Below are 21,168 nucleotides of genomic sequence, written 5' to 3'. Positions count from 1 at the left end.
CGCTGAGTAGTTTTCACAGGATGCAAAAAAGAATAACAATCGACTGGGTCTGGCGAAGAACAGTGTAATTTTTTTATCCCGGTCCGTCGACGGATCATCGGTTACATCTGGGGGCACGGCCGTGCCCCTGCCAAATCTTGAGCAATTTGGTTTTTAGTACTTTACAGAACTTTTATACATTAAAACAATTATTTCAAACAAAAATAGTAATTTTCTTGCACAAAACAACTGCAAACCTTCACTTTTATCAAAACACTCGTATAAAAGCCACATTAAAAGCACTCACCGTTCAATATCGGACCAAAAAGTACCAGGAGAGCAGACAACCAAAGCGTTAGAACTAAGAACATTAGCAGGCGGCCCGCCACAATCCGTCTGCGGCCGTGGCAATAAAGATTAACTCCACCCGACGATAGATGGCGCTGTTCTCAGTAAGAGGATTTTAGCACTTTCTTTTAATTTTGAGTTTTAGGTACTGTTTTTTCTTGTTGATTTTTTTAGTTTTGTGTGAATGTGTAATGGTTTAGTGTAATGGTTAATGATGACGATATTATAAAATGCATAATTGCAAGGTTTCAGCAAAGTAAATAAGATGAGATATAGGTAAACTTTTTTTTCGTTTTTGCGTGTCAGAAGCCTAACTATAACCAAAGTTATGTTTACAGTTCTTTAACAATGAATTCGATTTTCCTGTTAAATAAAGTATGTAGGTATGTGTAACGACCACGGTTCATTTAACTCAGTAAAAACAATATTATGAAAGATATCCTACCAATTTTTTTACAATATTGTTTTTGTGATATCGTCCTTGTTGATTGTGATATGCAAGTTCTTCTTAGCATATTTTAAGGAATTAAATATGTAGATACATATATCAACAAATTTATTTTATTTGAACACAAAATTCTAACCACCAAAAACAACAAAATTAAGCAATAAAAATAAATAAAGATTGTCAAACGACAGTCCCCTAGCCGTCAGAAGTACAGTCGTCCACGGTTCATTTAACACATTCGATTCGCGGACGGTCACTTCGGACGTATACGCGAGGACAGCGGTGATTTTGTGTTGTTGAGATTTTTATAGCCTTGGAAAGGTTTTTAATGGTCAAAACGTATAATAAATGTCAAAAATATATTTAAAATATACAAGAAATAAAGATGTCAAAATTTTGACCACGACATTTGTTATACAACATTTTGAAGATGGAAAATTATTAGAGGTCATAGCACATATTAACTTGAACTATTAAGTACAATTTGTACGAAACTCATTCTACTGCAACACACACTAATCGAAATCGCAACAATCCGATCAAAAAATAAATCTTCCTTCCCTCCGTGAAGAGAAAGAGAGTGCCAGACTCTTACTGACTAATACCCACTATGTTCCTTGTTAAGCCCTTTTGTGTACCAGAGCCATACTAACTATTAAAAGTTCAATTTCAAAATATTCATATAAAAAATTTTAAAATTTAAAATTAAATTTTTTAAAATAAATTAAATTAAACAAGTTAGTAATTGCATAGATATCTGCGTACCGCTTTTGTGCTCGACAGTACTTGAATAAAGTAAGCATGATTCCCCAGTGACACGCATAATGTCAACGCGACTGTACGATCGGTAATCCATGTAAGAATAACTTCTATTGTATAATTTGTCCATTTTACTATACACAGAAGTAATAGAGACGTTATATATGGAGTGAAATAGATTTATATTATATGGAGTATGGTCACTATTGCGGTCAGTTTAATTTTTAGGGTTCTGTACCCAAAGGGCAAAACTTTTACTAACTTGGTTGACTGTCCGTTCGCTTGTCGCCAGGCTGTCTCTCTTGAACTATGATAGTTAGACAGTTGTCACCGATGATCCATTTCTATGCTTATTTAACTACACATTTTAATCTTGAAAACTAGAAAAGACATAAGAAGCTACCTAAGACGTTCAAATATCGAGCGTGAACTTCAAGTCTTTGAAGATTTTAAAGCGTAATGAAGCGGATCTCCCCAAGACCATAATCTTGCCAATAGTTAAGTTAGGTATTACTCATTCTTATACGACCATTTACAAAATTCACCCCTTACTAAGTACTGGCACGAACAAAACCGCGTTACAAAACTAGCAATAAATAAATAGAATCGCGATGACAAGCTCACCGCTATCAGTTTACACTTCAAAGCTGTTCCCCAAAGACTTGCCATTAGCTTAGAGCATTCAACCAACTGGATACGCTATGAGCATAAATCTTTTTGAAAAAGACTCCCAATCCCAACTCAATCCCTACTAATATTATAAATGCGAAAGTAACTCTGTCTGTCTGTCTGTCTGTTACGCTTTCACGTCTAAACCACTGAACTGATTTTAATAAAATTTGATACAGAGATAGAGTTGACCTTGAGAAAGATAATAGGATAGTTTTTATCCCAGACTTTTGAAGAGTTCTCTTGGAAACGCGATATAATCGAACTCGCCTCGAGCGGAAGCTAGTTTACTATAAATTAAATTTACTTTATTTAAGAAACAGAAAATACAATACTGTACAATATAGGTACTAGAAACGATTACAACTAAAATAGTAAAATAAAGCTAATGAATATAAAACACGAGTTTATAAAAATGGCACCGTAGTAGATATTCCTCCGCATCACTGTCATCCGGTAACGTGCTCATCCCTGCCGATGATTATGCCTTTTTCTTACTTTTATAGTAATATATCGCATTTAAATCCCAATTGTTTTGTCATTCATGGTTTTCATTCACATCGTTACGCACGCACACGACAAAGTTGTTAAAGACAAGCACATATCTTGGCGGCCCGCAGTCTCGTTGCCAAAGTGGAAGGCATGACAATGCCGTCTCCTGTTATTTAACTGCTCTAAGTCTTCCCTAGAGACGTGCCATTAATAGTCGATATCACACAAATTGATATTTATTGCCATTCCTGTGTCACTGTAGTGAGGGTGATCCCGCAAATCCTGTTCACTCGTTTGTTTTTCTATTTAGATAACTTAATTTTCGGGTAAAAGGATTTGGTACGGGAGTAGATCGAGATAAATAAATATGTAAAATATTTCACAGTGTGTCTTGGACATCACTAGTAACGGTGAAGGAAAACATCGTGGCGAAATGAAATTAAACCAAGTCTAATTTAAAAAATATAAATAATGAATATGTACCTACTTAGCAGTATTGAATTGATAATTTTAACTAATATTTAAATATTTGCGGTAACAATAAATAGAACCCTAAACTTAACAAAAAATAATAAAACAAATTGAATAGGTCTCAAAAAAGTTATAAGTTCAGTCTAATTAACTAAAAAACTTAGATCAAGCCTTGATTAAGCATTAAGCATTTGTACAGAGATCAGATCAAACATTTTTACTAGAGACATTATTAATGCAAAAATAAACTTGTGTGCCTGAATTGATTTTAATGACATTAGATACTAACGGCCAGTTTCTTCATTAAAAGTAAAATCCAAAGTAAAAATCAAAGTAATGTCTAAAGTAAAAGTAACGGTCAAATTCGCTTTTTCTATTAGTTTTGCTGTCACTTTAGCCTTGAAAAAACGAATTTGACCGTTACTTTTACTTTACCTAGACATTACTTTGACTTTTATGTTTGATGAAGAAACTGGCCTTGAGACAGAAAGTCTAGAACCAGAGAAAGGACATAGCCAAATTTTTACCCTTTTGAAAGACGTGGATGAAACAACGTGGAACATTTTATACCACCCTATGACTCAACAACCCCTAATCTGAAATATAAACATCAGACAGACAGGGACTTCGCACAAATCTTTCAGCAAACAGTTTGAGTGGTAGGCACCAACTTCAGCCCTCGGGACACCGTCTGCGGTGACTTGTAGAGTAAGCTTTATCTGAGTATTAGATGATATTAATTAGGCTGTAAAATTACCTACGTATATTTTAGGCTGTGGAGTTACCTATTTTTAACATCCTCCGAGCCTTTTTCCTAACTATGTTGGGGTCGGCTTCCAGTCTAACCGGATGTAGCTGAGTACCAGTGCTTTACAAGAAGCGACTGTCCTGCCTGACCTCCTCAACCCAGTTTCCCGGGCAACCCAATACCCGTTGGTCGGTTCAATTTTTTGTGAAAATGATTTTTACAACCTAACTTTCAGTCCTTTGATAGTTTGTTAAGAAAAGTGTCATCGACAGTATTTTATTTCTTCCACGTGCTTCTCATACAGAGAAGGAACGATCGATAATTACCTTGCTAGTTCAAGGCGGATGGGTGGTTTCAGACTTCTGAAGACCATCTATCTGTCCTTAAGATGTTTTCCTTTACCTTCACTCAGTTATTGGTGTCCCAGATATACTTAACAGTACATATTATAACATAGACAAGTTACATTGGTTCTTGCCTGACCTTTTTTTTAAACGACCTCAAAAATCATCAAATGATCCCCTCCCGCTGTGGGTTAGCAGCGGTGAGGGAGTGTCAGACTTTTACTGACTAAAAACCGTCGTGTTCCGTCGTAGGTCTTTTATGTACCAGGGCCGGTAACTCGCGCGAATAATCCCGCATCCTATTTGCCTGACCTGGAACCGAACCCACACTCTCAAACTTAAGAGTTGGTTCTTTACATTTTAACTAGGGATCCCAAATCATAAAATAAAAATTTGCTGTATTTTTTTAACTTATCCACTTCATATTTGATTCAATTTATGCCATCTAAATCTATAGCAATATATTATATCATCAACATCATCCCTTACCATCCCTCGTGTTATCATCCCCTAGGGGACGGAACTAATAGCCACTCTGCATCCTCTTGCAAGTTTGTTATAATTCACTTATAGACTGTAAGTAAATATGTGATGCTTACGCAGTGCAGTTTGATGCACATTTTAATAAAGTACTACTAAAAATTGCCAGTATATTTTGACGGTTATTTTCATAAGGTATCGTAAGTCAAAATTTTAATAAGCAACTAAGGTTGTCTGAAAGAGGTTCACTCTTCGATAAGACCACCCATTACGTCACCAATTTTAATTAGTTTTAAGATCAGTAATGTAAAAATAGGTACCGTGTACCAATAAAGTATATACGTCTATAATATCCGTACCTACTTATGTAAATCTAAGCGCCTGTTGTATAGATATAGGAAACGAGAATAATACCAAGTAACGTTTATTTTTTAATAAACGTAGGAGGCCTTCAAACCACGTAGGTAACCATGGGCGTAGCGAGGTACGGGCAGGGAGGGGCAGCTGCCCCCCCCTGAGCGGGATGCGGGTCGAGCGAGCGAGAGCCGCGAGAGGCGAGGCAATGCCTCGCAAAATCGCAGCGATTTTTGGAAGCGATCAATCATCATTCCTTATTTAGATTCTTTGATATCCGCACTCGACCAGCGTTTTTCTAATGAACATTTACCAGCTTTTAGTTTAATGTCGATACATCCAAGTTCAATGTTAAATATGTCACTGGTTGATTTTAAAGAAAAATCGCAAGATTTCTGCCAGTACTATGATCTTCTTCTTTTTGAGCATGAAGCGGAATTATGGTATAAACTTTGGAAGGATAAAGGTATGGAAAAAGACGCTCTAGAAAAATTAGATCTTATTGATGTATTAAAGGAGGCGGACACTTTCTTCCCGACAGCCAAAAAAGCCATACTTATTTTGTTGGCACAACCGTGTACAACAAGTAATATAGAAAGGTCTTTTTCTACCCTGAGACGTATCAAAACGTGGCTGAGGTCTACAATGACCGAAAACCGTTTAAACGGGCTATGTATGTTAAGCGTACACCGGAAAATTGTCCAAGAAAAAAAAGATGAAATTGTAAGAGAAGTTTTTAATAAATTTTGTGAAGAACCGCGCAGATTACTCTTCAAATAATAAAGCTGTTTCTTATTGTTATATTTGTTTTTAATGTTTACCTCACCTCCACCACCAATGTTAGATACTCATATGTTAAAAATCACGATTAAAACAATGTAGTATGGGATTTTGCTAATCTGCCCCCCCCCCCTGTATAGAATCCTGGCTACGCCCTTGTAGGTAACGCTCTTTTCAGACAACTTTGTCTAGCTACAAATGACCATAAAATATTCAAAATTTATAAACAAAACACTTGCTCATTTAGGCATAAATGGCTAAGTTCAGAGCAGCAAACTTATTTAACGAGAACCTACAGAGCTTGACAACTATGCCATCAATTGGCCCATACTTAATGATTCTAGTATTTTGTATCAACACAGCCAATCTATGCATGATGAGATTGCTCCTTAATCTCAACGACTGATCCGACAAACATAAAAACATCTTAATAAAGATTTAATCAGTTAGAAAGCTATCTTCTCACTAGCAATAAAGATACCGGTTACAAACCATAGACAAGTGTAAGAAACTATTTTAATTACAACTCCATACTGTATTGAGCATAGAGTAAGGAAAGATGAAGAGATGTTATAATGCAGGTAGATCAGGCACCTTCTCTAGCTCAAATACGTAATGACGAAATGATCAGCAGTTACGAGTGAAAAAGCGAAGCGTTTGGCTTTTTTGAGACGTCAACGTTTTTGATATTACACAAAAAGGGCGGGTTCCAAAGAAGGCGTGTACGGAAGCAGTAAAATTCCTCGTTTCCCGAACACCTTCATTTTGGCGCGCTGCTTTCTTAGGAGATCTTCCGTTATGGCACCTCCGCTAGTCATTTAGTTCTCCATGGTATTAAGTCATTCAAGTTTCCAATAAAGAGGTTTAGTTATTACCTACTACTACTTATTTCATTTCCGTTGATTGGTATAATATTAATAATAATTAAACAAGATCCCTTCGATAAGATTTTTACTGCTAATCACTGCATTTCTTTTTCTAATAATGTTTTTTTCTTCTTGTTTCAGACTCGGTCTAAAACTCCGCCAGTTGACAGATGGCAGACATCTTGTCCAAGTGATATACACACAAAATGGCGACATACAAGATTGCGAATACATAACGCAGGGAAAATCAGCAAGAAACTTCCTAAAAACATTAAGAAAAGAATTAAAATTAGCTTTAGACGAAGAAATATTTAGAATAGTTAATAAACAACCAAATAATGTTGAGGAAGAAAAGTTTTACCGCCATTTTGGTAATGTGACGTTTAGAATATTAAAAGATGGCGACCGATTGCCGCCTGACATATCGAATTGGTTGGATTATGACAAACTGAAGATGGAGTGCTTAAAAAGGCATGAAGAATTAAAATATATGATGGAGAACAAAAATAAAGTGGGAGAAATCTCGCTAACTAGGTAGTTGTTATATTTTTATCAAGAAAACTGTTTTAAATAAAATGATTTTAAAGATTCATTCGGATTCATTGTGAAAGATTTCAATCAATGAATACGAATGACTGATAAATTCATTTTATTGGCGGCCGTTCTCAATACTCTATCTATCTATTATTTTGCTTACTAAAGATATTATTTTAACGTCAAATTCCTATCTTTGTTAAGCAAAATAACACATAAATAGAATAAAGGGAACGGCCGTTATTGACTTATGTTACTGAGAAAACAGTAACTTTGCTTTTACACGGGTTTATTTAAAATGTCTTGAATTTATTTCTAATTTTCGTTGAATTAATTGACCAGTAAAAAAGTAACTTTCAGAAAATTCAAGACATTTAAATATGGAATGCACAAACGCACGATGCTCATCTCTCGATTTCATACTCTACAATTTTCAAATTTCGAAAACTGCAATCCAGCCAGTCCTTGGAATGACCTCTTCACTTTATTTTCACTAGTATTTAGATACAAGCATTTTGGCCTTCATTCGAACGTTAAGCGTAGACAAAACTACGTATATTGGAACGCGGAATACTGCTTTTGGTTCCAAAAAATATATTCTTACTGATATGCTGCCTTCATGTAACCTATCATTTTCATCATCATTTATGTTCATATTCATATGCTCAGTTGCATCCATAGTAGGTATCATTTCTAACTTATGTATATATTCTGTACAAAATGATCCTAGCAAAATACATGCTATAATCAATACCATCTTCCATTAGGATTTAATAGCTGTTACCAATAATCTGACTATCGGTTGACTAGCTTCCTAGAGATAGGAATTTGTCATCATTTATATGAAGCTTTTGTCAAAATTCAATCTTCAATCAAACAAACAATAGATCGGTTGTTGAAACCCGTGGTAAAATAAAACTGACCACAGAAATTGCAAAAGATGTAAAACTAATTTAGCAAAAGACAGTGTTATTGGTTATCAAATGTATTTGTAAAAGTCGTCTTAACGCCATTGAATATCATAATGTAAAAGGCGCTAACTAAATTCTTCTAAAATCGACAGTCATTGATCATTTTGCTCAGAATTACAACGTCTTCATTAAGCTATCAATCAATCTTCATAAGAACCATTAATTCATATCAAAATTAACAAATAATCATCTGCAAATACCTATTCGATATCTTCATTTACACTAATATTTTAAGAAGACAAACTTTTTTTTTGTTTGTTTGTAATAGAAAAACTAAAAAACTACTTGACCAATTTGAAAAATTCTATCACTTCTGAAAAGCTACACTCTTCCCGAGAAACATAAGCTACATTTTATCCCGGTACGGGCAGTAGTTTCCACGAGGCAAGGGTGAAACCGCGGAAAAACGGCTAGTTACCTAATTTCAATGCTACACTGCATTATCAAAACACAGTATGTGACTTCAAAAATAATCATTTTACATTTTATAACCACAGATTTATTTTGAAAAATGTTTCTGTTCATTCACACGAATATAGACGAAGATAAAGTATAATAGCACATGATTTAGACGCGTATTTGTTAAAAATGAAAACCTGATATCGCGAAATCATTCATGCTCACCTTATTTTTAAAAGTAAGATTATCTGCTACACTTTACGAGCAGAGATGAAACTTACTAATATAAAAGTTATTTGCTCCATCTATCTACATATAGAGGTAATTAATATTTGATAGACAAACAAACACACTTTAAATATATGTAGATACTTATTATGCTGCCCCTTCAAATCTAATGAATGATGAATCATTTCTTAGCATCGTCCGCTAAACCATCCTCACCATGTAAGACTATGCAAAAAAAAATCGTTTTCTTCAGAGACCTTAAATTCTCTATCCCTTCTTAATTCTAATTATAAAATAATGAAATCATAATAAATAAAATAATGTACCTAGTAGTAGAAGTTGCTCATAGCATGTGACACCTTTTGTCAGTACCTACGGAGAAACTTACGTACTTTATTCTGTCATCCATGTCTCTATGTCACTAAGCTCATCATTTACTAATCGCTACATACCACGTCATCGTTCACAACAACCGCTGACATTGACAGCACCACAAACATTTGACAGCTTGTACTACCAACTTTAACGTCAAAAAAACACCAAAAACAGGTCACGGCGATCGTTCAGGGAGAATTTTATCGTGCCTGGAACAAAATGGTGCGGCGCTGGTCATATAGCTGCGAAATACGGCGAACTTGGGCTGGACGCAGCTGAAGACCGGTGCTGTAGGGCCCATGACCACTGCAAATTCAACATCGGCATGTTTAAAAGAAGATTCGGGTACTTCAACTATAGGCCTTACACGATATCCCATTGCCGATGTGATAGGAGGTTGGTTTTCTTTTTTCTTTTTTTTTTTTGTAATTTCAAATTTCGAAGGGTTTGAGTGTGTCTATGGGTTTTGTGTTTGGGTTTTTGGGACTTTTTTGTAAATTAATGTTTTTTTTTGTTTTTGGTTGGGATTTAGGCTAGATTAGAACCTTATTTTGGGTTAAAAGGCATTTCAACTGTACAGAGTTTGAAATGCACTTGCAATCCAAATAAGGCTTATTGGGTAAACACACACACGCACTAAGCACTCTATAGATAGTATATTATAGCACACACACACAAAGTTGCATACTTTATATGTGAAAAGGTCTCTTACACATATATTCTTAAGACTTCAGTATTGTCATAGACAACGTTATTGTGGTCAGCAGTAGAAAATGGGTAGCTGCCAAGCATTGGAAATAAAATTATATGCGTATTTCAGTAGGCTCTGAAGAGCCATTTTGTTTATTAAAGTTAGTTTTTAGACTGTAATCTTGAAAAAGCTACCTTCAATAAACAACACAAGCCACCTTATTATAAAACGTGGTTTTAAGAAGTAGGTACCCGCTTTAGTAATAGGTTTAGTCCACTTACTTTGTTCAGGACAGTGGTTTAAACCTGGTACAAAAGCTGATACTTTTTTAAAACCACATTTTATAATAAATTGGTATGTAATTGTTTCTAAATATTTCGAAAGTTTTGATTTACTGTAATACCTATTATTTTGTGAATAATACGGGATTTGTTTTTGGTCGTGTTTTGTTTTTAATCTAAATTTTGGTGACGGAGCTTTTAAGCATTGATTTCTGCACTTTGTAAATGCTTTATGATAAACGCATATCAGGTAAAACCGAGCGCTGGAACACGCTGAAAGAATCGAAGTCTAGGGAGACTTCGAAAACTCATCTTAGCCTTCGAAAAAATCGATCCTATTTAATTTGCACCCTTTTTTTAGTGGAAAATCATCAAATGACCCCTCCCGCTGTGGGTGCAGCGTGAGGGAGTGTCAGACTCTTACTGACTAAACCCACCATGTTCCTTCTGGAGCCCTTTATGTACCAGTGCCGCGGTAACTCGCGCGAACAATCCCGCAGCCCGCGGCAGGCTGTTTCTTTTACATCTGTCATACGCAACTGTCAGTTGTGTCAAATTTGATGATGTCATTGGATTTATTTTAGCAGTTTAATATTATTCTAGGATTTGACACGGCAAGTGGGCAGGGTTTTTTATATACCAACAGCATTATAAACGGAAAATATACAAATAAATATAAGGTGTATTAAAATTCTATCAGCGTTAGTGCCAAAACCAAACAACTTGACACGGACAGTTAAAATCATCTTTTATGATGTTATTAAAAGGACATTAATTGATTATAATTCTAGTTTGCTATGCCTATCACAGGTGAACATCCACCATAAGTGTGATAAGTAATTAAAAATAATTATTAATTAAAATTCATACAGGATTTCATGTCATGAACACTGTGTGTTTAGCATTTATGAGAAATTTAAGTACGGTAATTTTGAGTTATATTATAAACTCCTGTATTTACAAAAGCCAATTAAAGTATTAAGTGAAAAGATTGTCAGAAAACCACCAGGGCCAAAGCCTGCCGGGGCTGCGGGATAGTTTGCGCGAGTTACCGCGGCGCTGTTACATAAAGGGCTACAGAAGGAACATGATGGGTTTTAGTCAGTAAGAGTCTGACACTCCCTCACGCTGCACCCACAGCGGAAGGGATCATTTGATGATTGCCCATAAAAAAAGATATAGTGACTTTAGTCATATCGAGAGTAATTTGTATCTTTTCAAAACAAAATAAAATAATACCATCTACCGTTAAAATCAAAATCTATGATGTCCACTAAAAAAGAAATAAAATTCTATCGCATTACCTCCAATTAGTAAAGTTACTAGTATTCCTGTTACCAAAAAATATCTCATAAAAGATCAAACCGTTATTTTCTTTAAAATACTATCCATTACTGCTTTTTCTAAGATTATACTTTAAAAATTTCATTACCAAAACGCAATGGGTTTCAAACTCTATGCTGTTAAACTTTTTTTTTATATCCACCATTTGATGGCCAAGGATTTTAAATAAGGTTCTATATCATAAAATTTACGTTCCATTTTCAAAAATATCTCCTCGTTCTAACATTAACATAGTAATTAAGATTAGATGAGGTTTGTTCAGATTATTACTTAATTTATTTTTATGTTCAAGGATAGGGGTTATCAAAAACTTGACGTTTGTGTCCCGCTGAGATCAAAATGGCCGCTGTCTATGGTTGTGATAAAAGAAACTCCTTGGTTTAAATGGAGGTCACGCTTGAGGAGTTCTTGATGCAAAAAAAAAGTGTGATTCAGTTTAAAGTTGACTATTACTAACTGCAGATTATAATAACCGATCCATCCGTTGTTTCTGTTGTTCATTTGAGATTTTTTGACATAATTAACACACTTGTAACAATTTGTGTAAGAAAATCTTGAAATCATTGGACCCAATTCGTGGCCTTCGATTTGTATGAAATTTTGCACACGCTCTGAGTTCTGATGACAATACTATAATATAGTTTTTAGTTTTTTAAACTATTAAATTCATTACTTCAGACCTTGTGTCAAAATTCAATATTTAATCGCAAAAAAACGGATGGATCAGTTACCTATTGTAATCCTCCGTTACAAGTACCAAAGAGAGATTTTAATGACAGTTAAGAAGAATCGATGAAATTAACTAAAATGAATTTTCTATTGCTTACAAAGCGCTGTAATGATTGTAATTACAAACACTCTCCTCTCGAATCTAAACAGGGACATTAAACATTATTTACAGCCGCTCATTACATGTAAAATTAAAGTTGTAAACTACCTCGTTACATAACAAAAGGGCCTCATTTAGAACAAAATGACTAGCGGAGATGTCATAACCCAAAATCTCCTAAGAAAGTAGCGCGACAACATGCGGGTGTTCGGGGGACGAGGAACGTTACTAGCTCCGCCCTTACACGCCTTCTATGGGACCCGCCAATTTTCTGTATGACCAAAAATCTTAAGACATAGGTACCTATCTCATAGAACCCGAACGCCTCGTTAGATCACTATTTTTCTCTCGTTAATTCACTCTACGTAGTTTGACCAAGAAGAAGGCCGGACCTACCTCCCTTATTTATGGGAAATTATCACATGACCCTCCCGCTGTGGGTGCAACGTGAGGGAGTGACAGACTCTTACTGACTGAAACCCGCCATGTCCCTTCTTAAGCCCTTTATGTACTAGCGCCGCGGTAACTCGCGCGAACAATCCCGCAGTCCCGTATGATATCTCCGCTCGTCTTTCTTTCCATGCCTTATTTCGGCGTGTCCACTCATTTCGTAACCAAACATAAATATGTCTAGCAATTAACTTCTAACACTAGCCGATGCAATAAAGCAATAAAACAAGCCGTGATCTATAGATCATGTATGCGTTTGCGATCCATCGATCTTTATAGCACCACAGATATTTACGGTTTTTTTTTACACTCCGGTGGTCTGTGGTCTGTTTTTTTTTACGTTTATAATAAAAAGGAAGAGGTCATTAAAGACAAGCTTGAAAGTGAAGTTGTCTTTGGTTTAAAAAAGTGAGCATCGTTGTAGAATCGAATGGTACCGATTATAATCGATATTCGGATAAAAGTATGTACAAATCGATTTGGAATTACTGTTATTTAGTTGTTTGTTCAATTACTAGAGGTGAATGGACGTTAGATTAAATAATTCGGCCACATGTCTTGTGAAATTGATAATCTTGAACTCAATTATTTTTTATTACGGTAAAACTATTTGTATGTCAGTATAACATACTTTTAATTAGTTGTTTCATCTCAATGGACTTATCAAAATTATCTATGACACAAAAAAAATCCAAATCGATTTACCTACTACGAATTTCAATAACCTATTTCTCCGTGGTTTTGCTACTAGAGATTGAAATTTGACATAAGTCATACGAAGCTAATGTCAAATTTTCAATCCCTAATATCAAAACAACGAACAGATCAGTTATTGAAATTCGAATATCAACAAAAATAATAATTTAGACCGAAACGCGACACGATGGAGTTGCTCCGCGTGCCCGGAACGAAATGGTGCGGCAAAGGTTTCTCCGCGACGAGATACGCACAGCTCGGCGGTCACACGAGAACTGACCGTTGCTGTCGCGTGCATGACCTTAGGTGCCCTTTCTGGATCGGCGCGTTGGAGAAAAAATATGGCTTCTACAATTGGAGAGTTAATACTCTGATGCATTGCAGATGTGATGAAAGGTACTGTGTTTGTATGTCTGTGTTGTGTAGTTTTCTTTTTATGTTGTGTGGTGGTAATTGGGGTGGATTTCAATAACTTGCTGCCAAAGGGCGTAGAGTTATCGGCACGAATCTTGAGCTCAGACCTACATCTGCGCAGAGGTGATTTATTAGCAAAGATCCCGAGTGACGGCTATGACGCGATGCACTGCGGGCCAATCACCGCTTTAACCCGCCCCCGCGCCTCACTTCATACCACAAAAGGGAACCAATAAATTACTTCTGCGCAGGTGAAGGTCAGCGCTCAAGATTCGTGCCGATGATTATACCTAAGTTATTGAAATCCGCGATCGTTTTTGGTTTGTGTATGTTGTTTTTTGGTTTGCATGAGCTATTTGGCGTTGGTATCTGTATGTATATAGAAAATATATTTTTTTAAATAAGGTAAGAGTTTAAGTAAAAGGCTGTTTTATGTTGCTTAGTTTAAGTATTCCTATATATTTTTTTTACATAATTATAAATATATACAATAAACATTAAACTACTTTGGGAAAAATCTAAAACCTATATATTTTTTTTCAAATATCATATTTCTGCTGAGTCTTAAAATATTCTGTTTAACATTTCTGGATGGTTTGTTATTTTAAATCTCATTTAGCTTAAACTTTTCGCATTTTGCACCTGTATAACAATTTATATTTAGGTAACTTATACAATAACTAAGAAACAAAATCAATTTCTATTCATAATTAAAACTTCTATAAAACAAAAATACCACGTAATTATAACAACAAAAAGTAAACCTTAAAAATTTACGGCCATAATGACAAACCTCCGTGGTTGTTACCTTTTTTTATTAAAAAGATGTCGTCAAATGTCTATGGTACATTAATAGAGCCATTTCCTTGACCCACGGTCTCGGTCATGGAGAGCAGAATGACTAACGGAGATGACATAACGCAAAATCTCCTAAGAAAGTAGCGCCACAACATGCGGGTGTTCGGGGGACGAGGAACGTTACCTACTAACTCCGCCCTTATAGGCCCCTCTCTGGAACCCGCCCATTATTTTCAAAATAAGATCACCAGTCAATCAAGACCAATAATCAAAACCAATCTTTGACAGATTGGTTTTGATTTGACAAGGATACCGAATGCCTCGTTAGTTCTCGTAACTGATCACTGATCACGGCATACGTTGCTTGACCTACAAGAAAGCACCTGACCTACCTTTCTTATGGCATCTCTAAAATCTTTCCTTCCTCTGTGGTCGTGGCGTAAAAAATTGATGCGTTTAATGAAAAAAAATACAAAAAATGTGACTGTTGTAAGATAGGAATAGAGGAATGGACACAGAAGATGTTTAACTAAATATTTTATTCCGAACTATCTTAGGTCGTATTTTTTCAACCTATCTCAATTATTATTGTAGTCGGATTGAGGAGGTCAGATTATGCACTCACTCCCTGTAAAACGCTGATACCTACTCAGCTGCACCCGGTTAAACTGGAAGCCGACCACAACATAGCCCAACTATAGGAAAAGGGTAGGAAGGTACAAAATATCTTCAAACTTGATTCAGCCATTTTTGTTTTATGACAAACGTGCAAAGTTACAAAACCAACTGTTTCCTAATGAAATGAAACGAAAACCTGTCCTAAGAATTAACACACAAAGGTTTTTTCTTCAATACCATCGACAAATCATGACCACAGACAAACCTCTCCACATTGCTCTAGCCCACAAAAGAGGTCGAGATTGTATCACACCTTCTAATTGGTGCTCATAAATAAATATCTTCGCTCGATATCTCTGTATGTCTGTCTGTTGTGTGTGTATGTGATAAAATGCCCGTTTATTACCTAATTATTATATGACGACCTTTAGAAGGACAGTAATATATTTTTCTGTGTAGGTCCTATAAAGGTTTCCTACTAGGTAAATGATATATAGGAAACAAAAAAGGGTATGTTAAACATAAAAAAACAGGTTTTCAGTAATAAGTAAATTTAGGTATACCTAAAACTTTTTCCCAAGCTTGACAATCAATCTGACAGCCAAAACATAAAATAAAAAATACATAATACAGATCAAACTAAGAACCTCTTTTTGAAGTCCGTGAAAAACCCTGCTCTTTTTAGTGAGTTCCTGCAGTTTCGGTTAAATATGATTTCTTATATATTATGTGCCTGGCTCTTTATAAGTCGAGCTATCATCTGGTACTGAACGACCAAGCTTAATTCAACTGCAGAAAGCGTAATTTAAAAGTTGCTGCAGTAAACGTATCGTTCTTTCATTAATTGAGCCACTAATATAAGATACTGAACCTTAAAAAAACTTGATAATTTATTCTTTAACATTAGTATACAAAAAAGAGGACAGTTACAAAAAAGTTTTAACTAGGTGTTTATGGTCTCCAATTGTCAAAAACGTTTTTTTTACATTCGGTGTAAAGGCAAAGGAAGTCGTACGCAGCCTTTTATCCGATAGATCGATTCAGAGATCGGTTGAATCGATAAAATTCGTGTTACTTTTGTCCGGGGAATAAAATATCTTTTTTAAGATACCGTGATTAAATTATGTTAATGCTTAGTATAACTTGTTATAAAAAACAGTATTTCTAAGTAGAAATACGTACTAAATAAGCTAGTTTTACTTCGTAAGGCTCGAGATAGGAAAAATGTGTAGCCGGATAGTTAAAACCCGTATCTGAGGCTTTCATATCTAATGGCTGGCTTCTACAAACAAGAGTCATTAGTAATTGTAATTTCGGATGGTAGGTTCCTAACGTTAATAAAATGAGCTGTATGTCAAATTTAACTAGACTCTGTAAGCAAAACGGATATTTTTTTGTTTATATCACTGAAACAAGCTAGGGAAAAGCTGTAAAATACATATTGAAGCATTACGCAGTTTTACCCATCTCCCTGTTTTCCCGAAAAGCAACATTGAAAAGTTAAATGAACAATACTAAATTAGCATGAACACAAAGACATCATCAGCCCTCTATCGATTCTTTTCCACGTTTTTGCGCGCGAACCGTTCACGTCAACTTGACACGGCGCCATTTTCTCCGTTCGAAATTCGAAAATCGCGCGCGGCTCAATGGGCGGTTAATGGCGCGGAAAGCATAGACTAAACAGGTGTCCGCTTCCTCTGGCAAGTTTATTTTGAGTCTGTGCTAAAATTGAAAATGTTATATTTACTGTAAGGGACGGCTTTGTTTAATTTTGAGTAAGAATAGTACGTCAGGAAGTTTTACATTGTAATGCGTGCTTTTATGGTTAGATGGATTTAGCGGGTAGTCTTACATTGTACTCGGAAACCACGTCTACTTGTAGTGTACTTGTAGTGGAAACAAACATAGCTAACAAAAATAATTATTTTTCTTAAAGCTGATGCAAATAATAACTAACTATTATTTTATCTTAATAAAGATTACGAAAAACTTTATTAGGAACTTTATGAACGAACTGAGAACCTCCTCCCTTTTATAAAATCGGTTAAAAAAGAGCACAATAAATCCAAAAAGCACACAAAAAAGCTCCCCCACCATTTCCCGCCAAAACCGCTGTCAAAAAACTGTCACCGCCGCCATCTTGGCGTTTACGGGCGCGTTCCGTTATCGCCACGCTCCGTAGGATTTATAATGTGTGAATAATACTCCGTGGAGGTTAAATATCGGTGCTGACAATATATAAATTATGAGTCGTCCTCTTTTCGATAACTATATTCCTGTTTATCGGCTCGGAAAGGTTTCTTGTGGACAACAACAATGGCTGGACGACTATTTGTTATGTCACTTTGCGTATTTATTAAAGGTGGGTTCGGGTAAGCTGTACGTATTTTTGCGGTGGACTTTCTTAGACATTTTTAGGGGTGGCTTAGGATAATGTTTTGTAGTTATTCTATGGCCTGTAAGACTGTAATTTGGCATTTTGGATTGATGGCCATTTGCCTAAAACTCTATGTTTTTCAGCTTCGCAGTGTGATTGCATTATTTGGCTCTGAGTAAATGATAAACTGGTTATTTTCCAATTCTATGTAATTTCGCCCTTTCACTCGCATTACCTACAGAAATGAAAAACGAAAAAAATCTTGTCATCATGTATTTATATTGTGTCATTATTGTGTCTGTCATGTATTTATAAAAATCAGCCGTACCATAAATAGCGAAAACTTAATATCTCATTTGTAATACTATTGAAGATGGCGCTAAATCTTAAAACAACAGCAAAATAACTTCTCGTAACGACGCGTGGAATGAAGCTCAAAATAACTCGAAGACACAACTATTAAGCTATGTCATTTGTCTACCACTACTTACGTCTAGATTCTAGACCTAAACTTAGAACTAACTGGGTTTATGTAGATATAATCAACATAGTTACGTACATAATTATTGTGGATCTAATAGAGCCGATTTTTTTGCTTTTATGTGAAAAACTGCCTCGTTGGTCTAGTTGTCGCATAGCGTGGCTGCAAGATCGGGGTCGATTCCCGGGTCGAGCCGAAATCGCATTGTGGGTTTTGGAAACTTTCACAAAACAACCCGGAGCCTGGAAGTTGCTGTTTGATACACCCGTGCTTCGGAGAGCGTGTAGATATCGGTCCTGCTTGTGATCTCTCTACGGTGGTGTCAGATTGCCATTCCATCGCGCTATGAGAGTGAAGGAATAGGGAGAGCACCTGTGTCCAAGCAAATTCCACCGGCCTACATGTAGCTAGCTAAGCCCTTGATGTACCAGGGCCGCGGTAACTCGCGCGAACAATCCCGCAGCCCGGCTAGATGCACCCCAAGGATTATATTTTGTAACAGCACCCACAAACAAGTGAGCCTGTGACAGCGCAATCTCCCCAAAAAAAGGTAATCGTAAACCTTTTTTTTAACGACGCCAAAAATCATCAAATGACCCCTCCCGCTGTGGGTTAGCAGCGGCGAGGGAGTGTCAGACTCTTACTGACTAAAAGCCGTCGTGTTCCGTCGTAGGCCTTTTATGTACCAGGGCCGCGGTAACTCTTACGAACAATCCCGCAGCCCACTTTAACTACGATCACCTGCACTACAGCAGTAATCGTACAACTGCAAGTTATTTACTACCGGCCTGTTACCGTTAGCAGGGCTGATAACTAGAATACCCATTTAGGTATAATCTTTACTGTACTTGCTGATATTTTATTTGGTTTATCTCTTCATCTGGTTAGCCTTTTCCCAATATGTTGGTAGTGTCTCTATGTTTCTGTAAAAGAGGATATTTTGTTTATAAAACCTCTGAAACTATTGAACCGATTTAAATTATTTCACTGCATGAAAGCTACACGGATAACAAAGAAAATTTTGGATGACATAGGCTATATTTTATCCGGGCTCGAAAAGAAATTACTTCGGGACAGATGACAATGGTATAGGTACAGCTTTACCTAACCACGACGGAAAGCTCTGAAGTGCCCACTTTTTTTTACAAAAAAAATGGTTCAATACTTCGGAGAGAAGCTAGTTCATAAACCCATAAACTAGAAACTGCCAAACGCCATTTGAGGCTCAAACACGAAAAAATAAAGCTTTAATTTCAATTGCGAGATAAATTATTAAATCCAACTAGAGCTTACCAAATTCTCTAAAGATTGGCAATCTTTAAAAAAACTAGCTTTAAAATAATTTCTAAGTCGTGACTACCCTAAAGCCAGCTCCGAATGTAGGCGAGCATCTATCCCGTGCTTCGAATACTGAATGCAGATCACAAACTCTGATAATAGACAATAATCTCTATGGTACAATGACAGCTGTCAACATTTCGCGCGCCAAAATGGAGTTTCTGTTTATTTGATTCCTTTTTAAATGTTAATTTTTCAATGATGATATAAACTATCATTTTAAACACAGTTACTTGCTTAGACAAATACTGAAACTTACGGGTAATAAAAAGTCAGAGCTTAAATTAACTTAAGCCCGTATAGCCTGCATTTATTTATTTCAGTTAACTTTTAAAACAGTGTGTATAGTGTGAACGTTTATGGTAAACTAATATAAACCACTAATAGGTTTTTAGTTAGTTTTTAGGTAGGGGCTAAGGTAATATTCGCTTCAAGGGATATTACCTACATAGAAAGACTTGTGGATATTTTTCTGATCCTGAATTAATAAGATATGTCAGTAACGTTCTTTTGAAAATTGAGTTTTTTTTTCTAAATTGGCTTTAAATAACTTCAGAGAGATATTCCGTCTGTATAAATCCAGCCTAAACCTTAGCAAACATAACTTTTTTCCCAACAAATCTGCAACCAGACGCCATTCCTTTTTCAAATACCGAACACCCAAAAATAACAAACGCCAAGATCAAAGTTGCCAGCAACAAAAATGCAACAAAGAGGTTCGAATGCGGGCGCAAAAAGTCCCACATCATTTGCGCTGACCGCTCAATAGTGCTAACGATCAAAACTCGCTAGTATTTCGTTTTTTTTTTCTTTCTAACTAATTCTTTTAAGGAAAGGAAAGTAATCCTTCTTTTGTTCTTAAGTTGCCCGCATTGATTCGGAATTTGGTAGCACTTGTAGTGTAACTAAGCCACTTATGGCTTACCGGGTAGGGTTGGGACACTGTCGATGTTTTTTATGTCGATAAGTTGTGGAGTTTATTTTGTTGGAAATGAAGAGTTGCAATGTTTTATGCAATGCGGAGTGTAAACAAAAATTTAATAAGAATGTTAAGTTTACTGATTTTCGTTTACGCAACAGTTTATAGTCTTATTTGTCACATAACGTTTCTTTTAGTAATCCACTAGATACTTCGCGAATTAACAGTAGATAATGTTCTGTTTGTAAATTTTATTATTCTTTTATATGAGATTGTTATAGAAATATACAATGTAGGTATGTAAGATGCAATAAACAACCCCGCATTTTTATGACCGGTTTTGCAATATAACAGATCGCATATCAATAAATATGCAACTCCTATCGATACTTTGTCCCCTCACTAGCGGTGGCGGCCGGCAGCTTGACCACAAGTTTGGCAAATGAAGCGAGAGAGAAAGCGCGACAAGCTCCGCGAGGAATGCTCACAGAGTAATGAATACACAGATGGTCATATGCTTGTAGATTGAATTAAATAAATTATTCAATTGATATTCAATTTAATTATAAACAAGTAGGTTTATATATGTTTTATACATTTTTGCCACATTATTTAAGATACGTTTATATGTTTCGAGAATATTTAACATATGATTTTGAAGCAACTTTGAATTTTGAATCTAAT

At 35.8% G+C, this 21,168-nt stretch overlaps 1 protein-coding gene across 4 annotated transcripts in view; it reads left to right on the top strand.

Moving 5' to 3' along the window:
• The window catches only part of LOC110382501 (uncharacterized), a 72,828-nt gene that overhangs the window by 44,731 nt on the left and 6,929 nt on the right, over positions 1–21,168 (top strand). For 2 of the 4 annotated variants that reach the window (XR_010278004.1, XM_049848183.2), the window contains exons 3-5: positions 6,880–7,272; positions 9,420–9,641; positions 13,708–13,932. Coding sequence is in view for 3 of the 4 variants with exons in the window: in XM_049848183.2 (XP_049704140.2) it covers positions 6,880–7,272; positions 9,420–9,641; positions 13,708–13,932 (840 nt within the window). In the remaining variant the exon portion in view is untranslated. The remainder of the gene's footprint in view (positions 1–6,879; positions 7,273–9,419; positions 9,642–13,707; positions 13,933–21,168) is intronic. The other 2 variants (XM_049848184.2, XM_049848185.2) reach the window with 2 other exon arrangements.

The sequence above is a fragment of the Helicoverpa armigera genome, chromosome 30, assembly GCF_030705265.1.
Source record: "Helicoverpa armigera isolate CAAS_96S chromosome 30, ASM3070526v1, whole genome shotgun sequence".
Classification (NCBI taxonomy): domain Eukaryota; kingdom Metazoa; phylum Arthropoda; class Insecta; order Lepidoptera; family Noctuidae; genus Helicoverpa; species Helicoverpa armigera.
The sequence above is the reverse complement of the archived record's forward strand: the minus strand, read 5'-3'. Positions and strand labels throughout refer to the sequence as shown.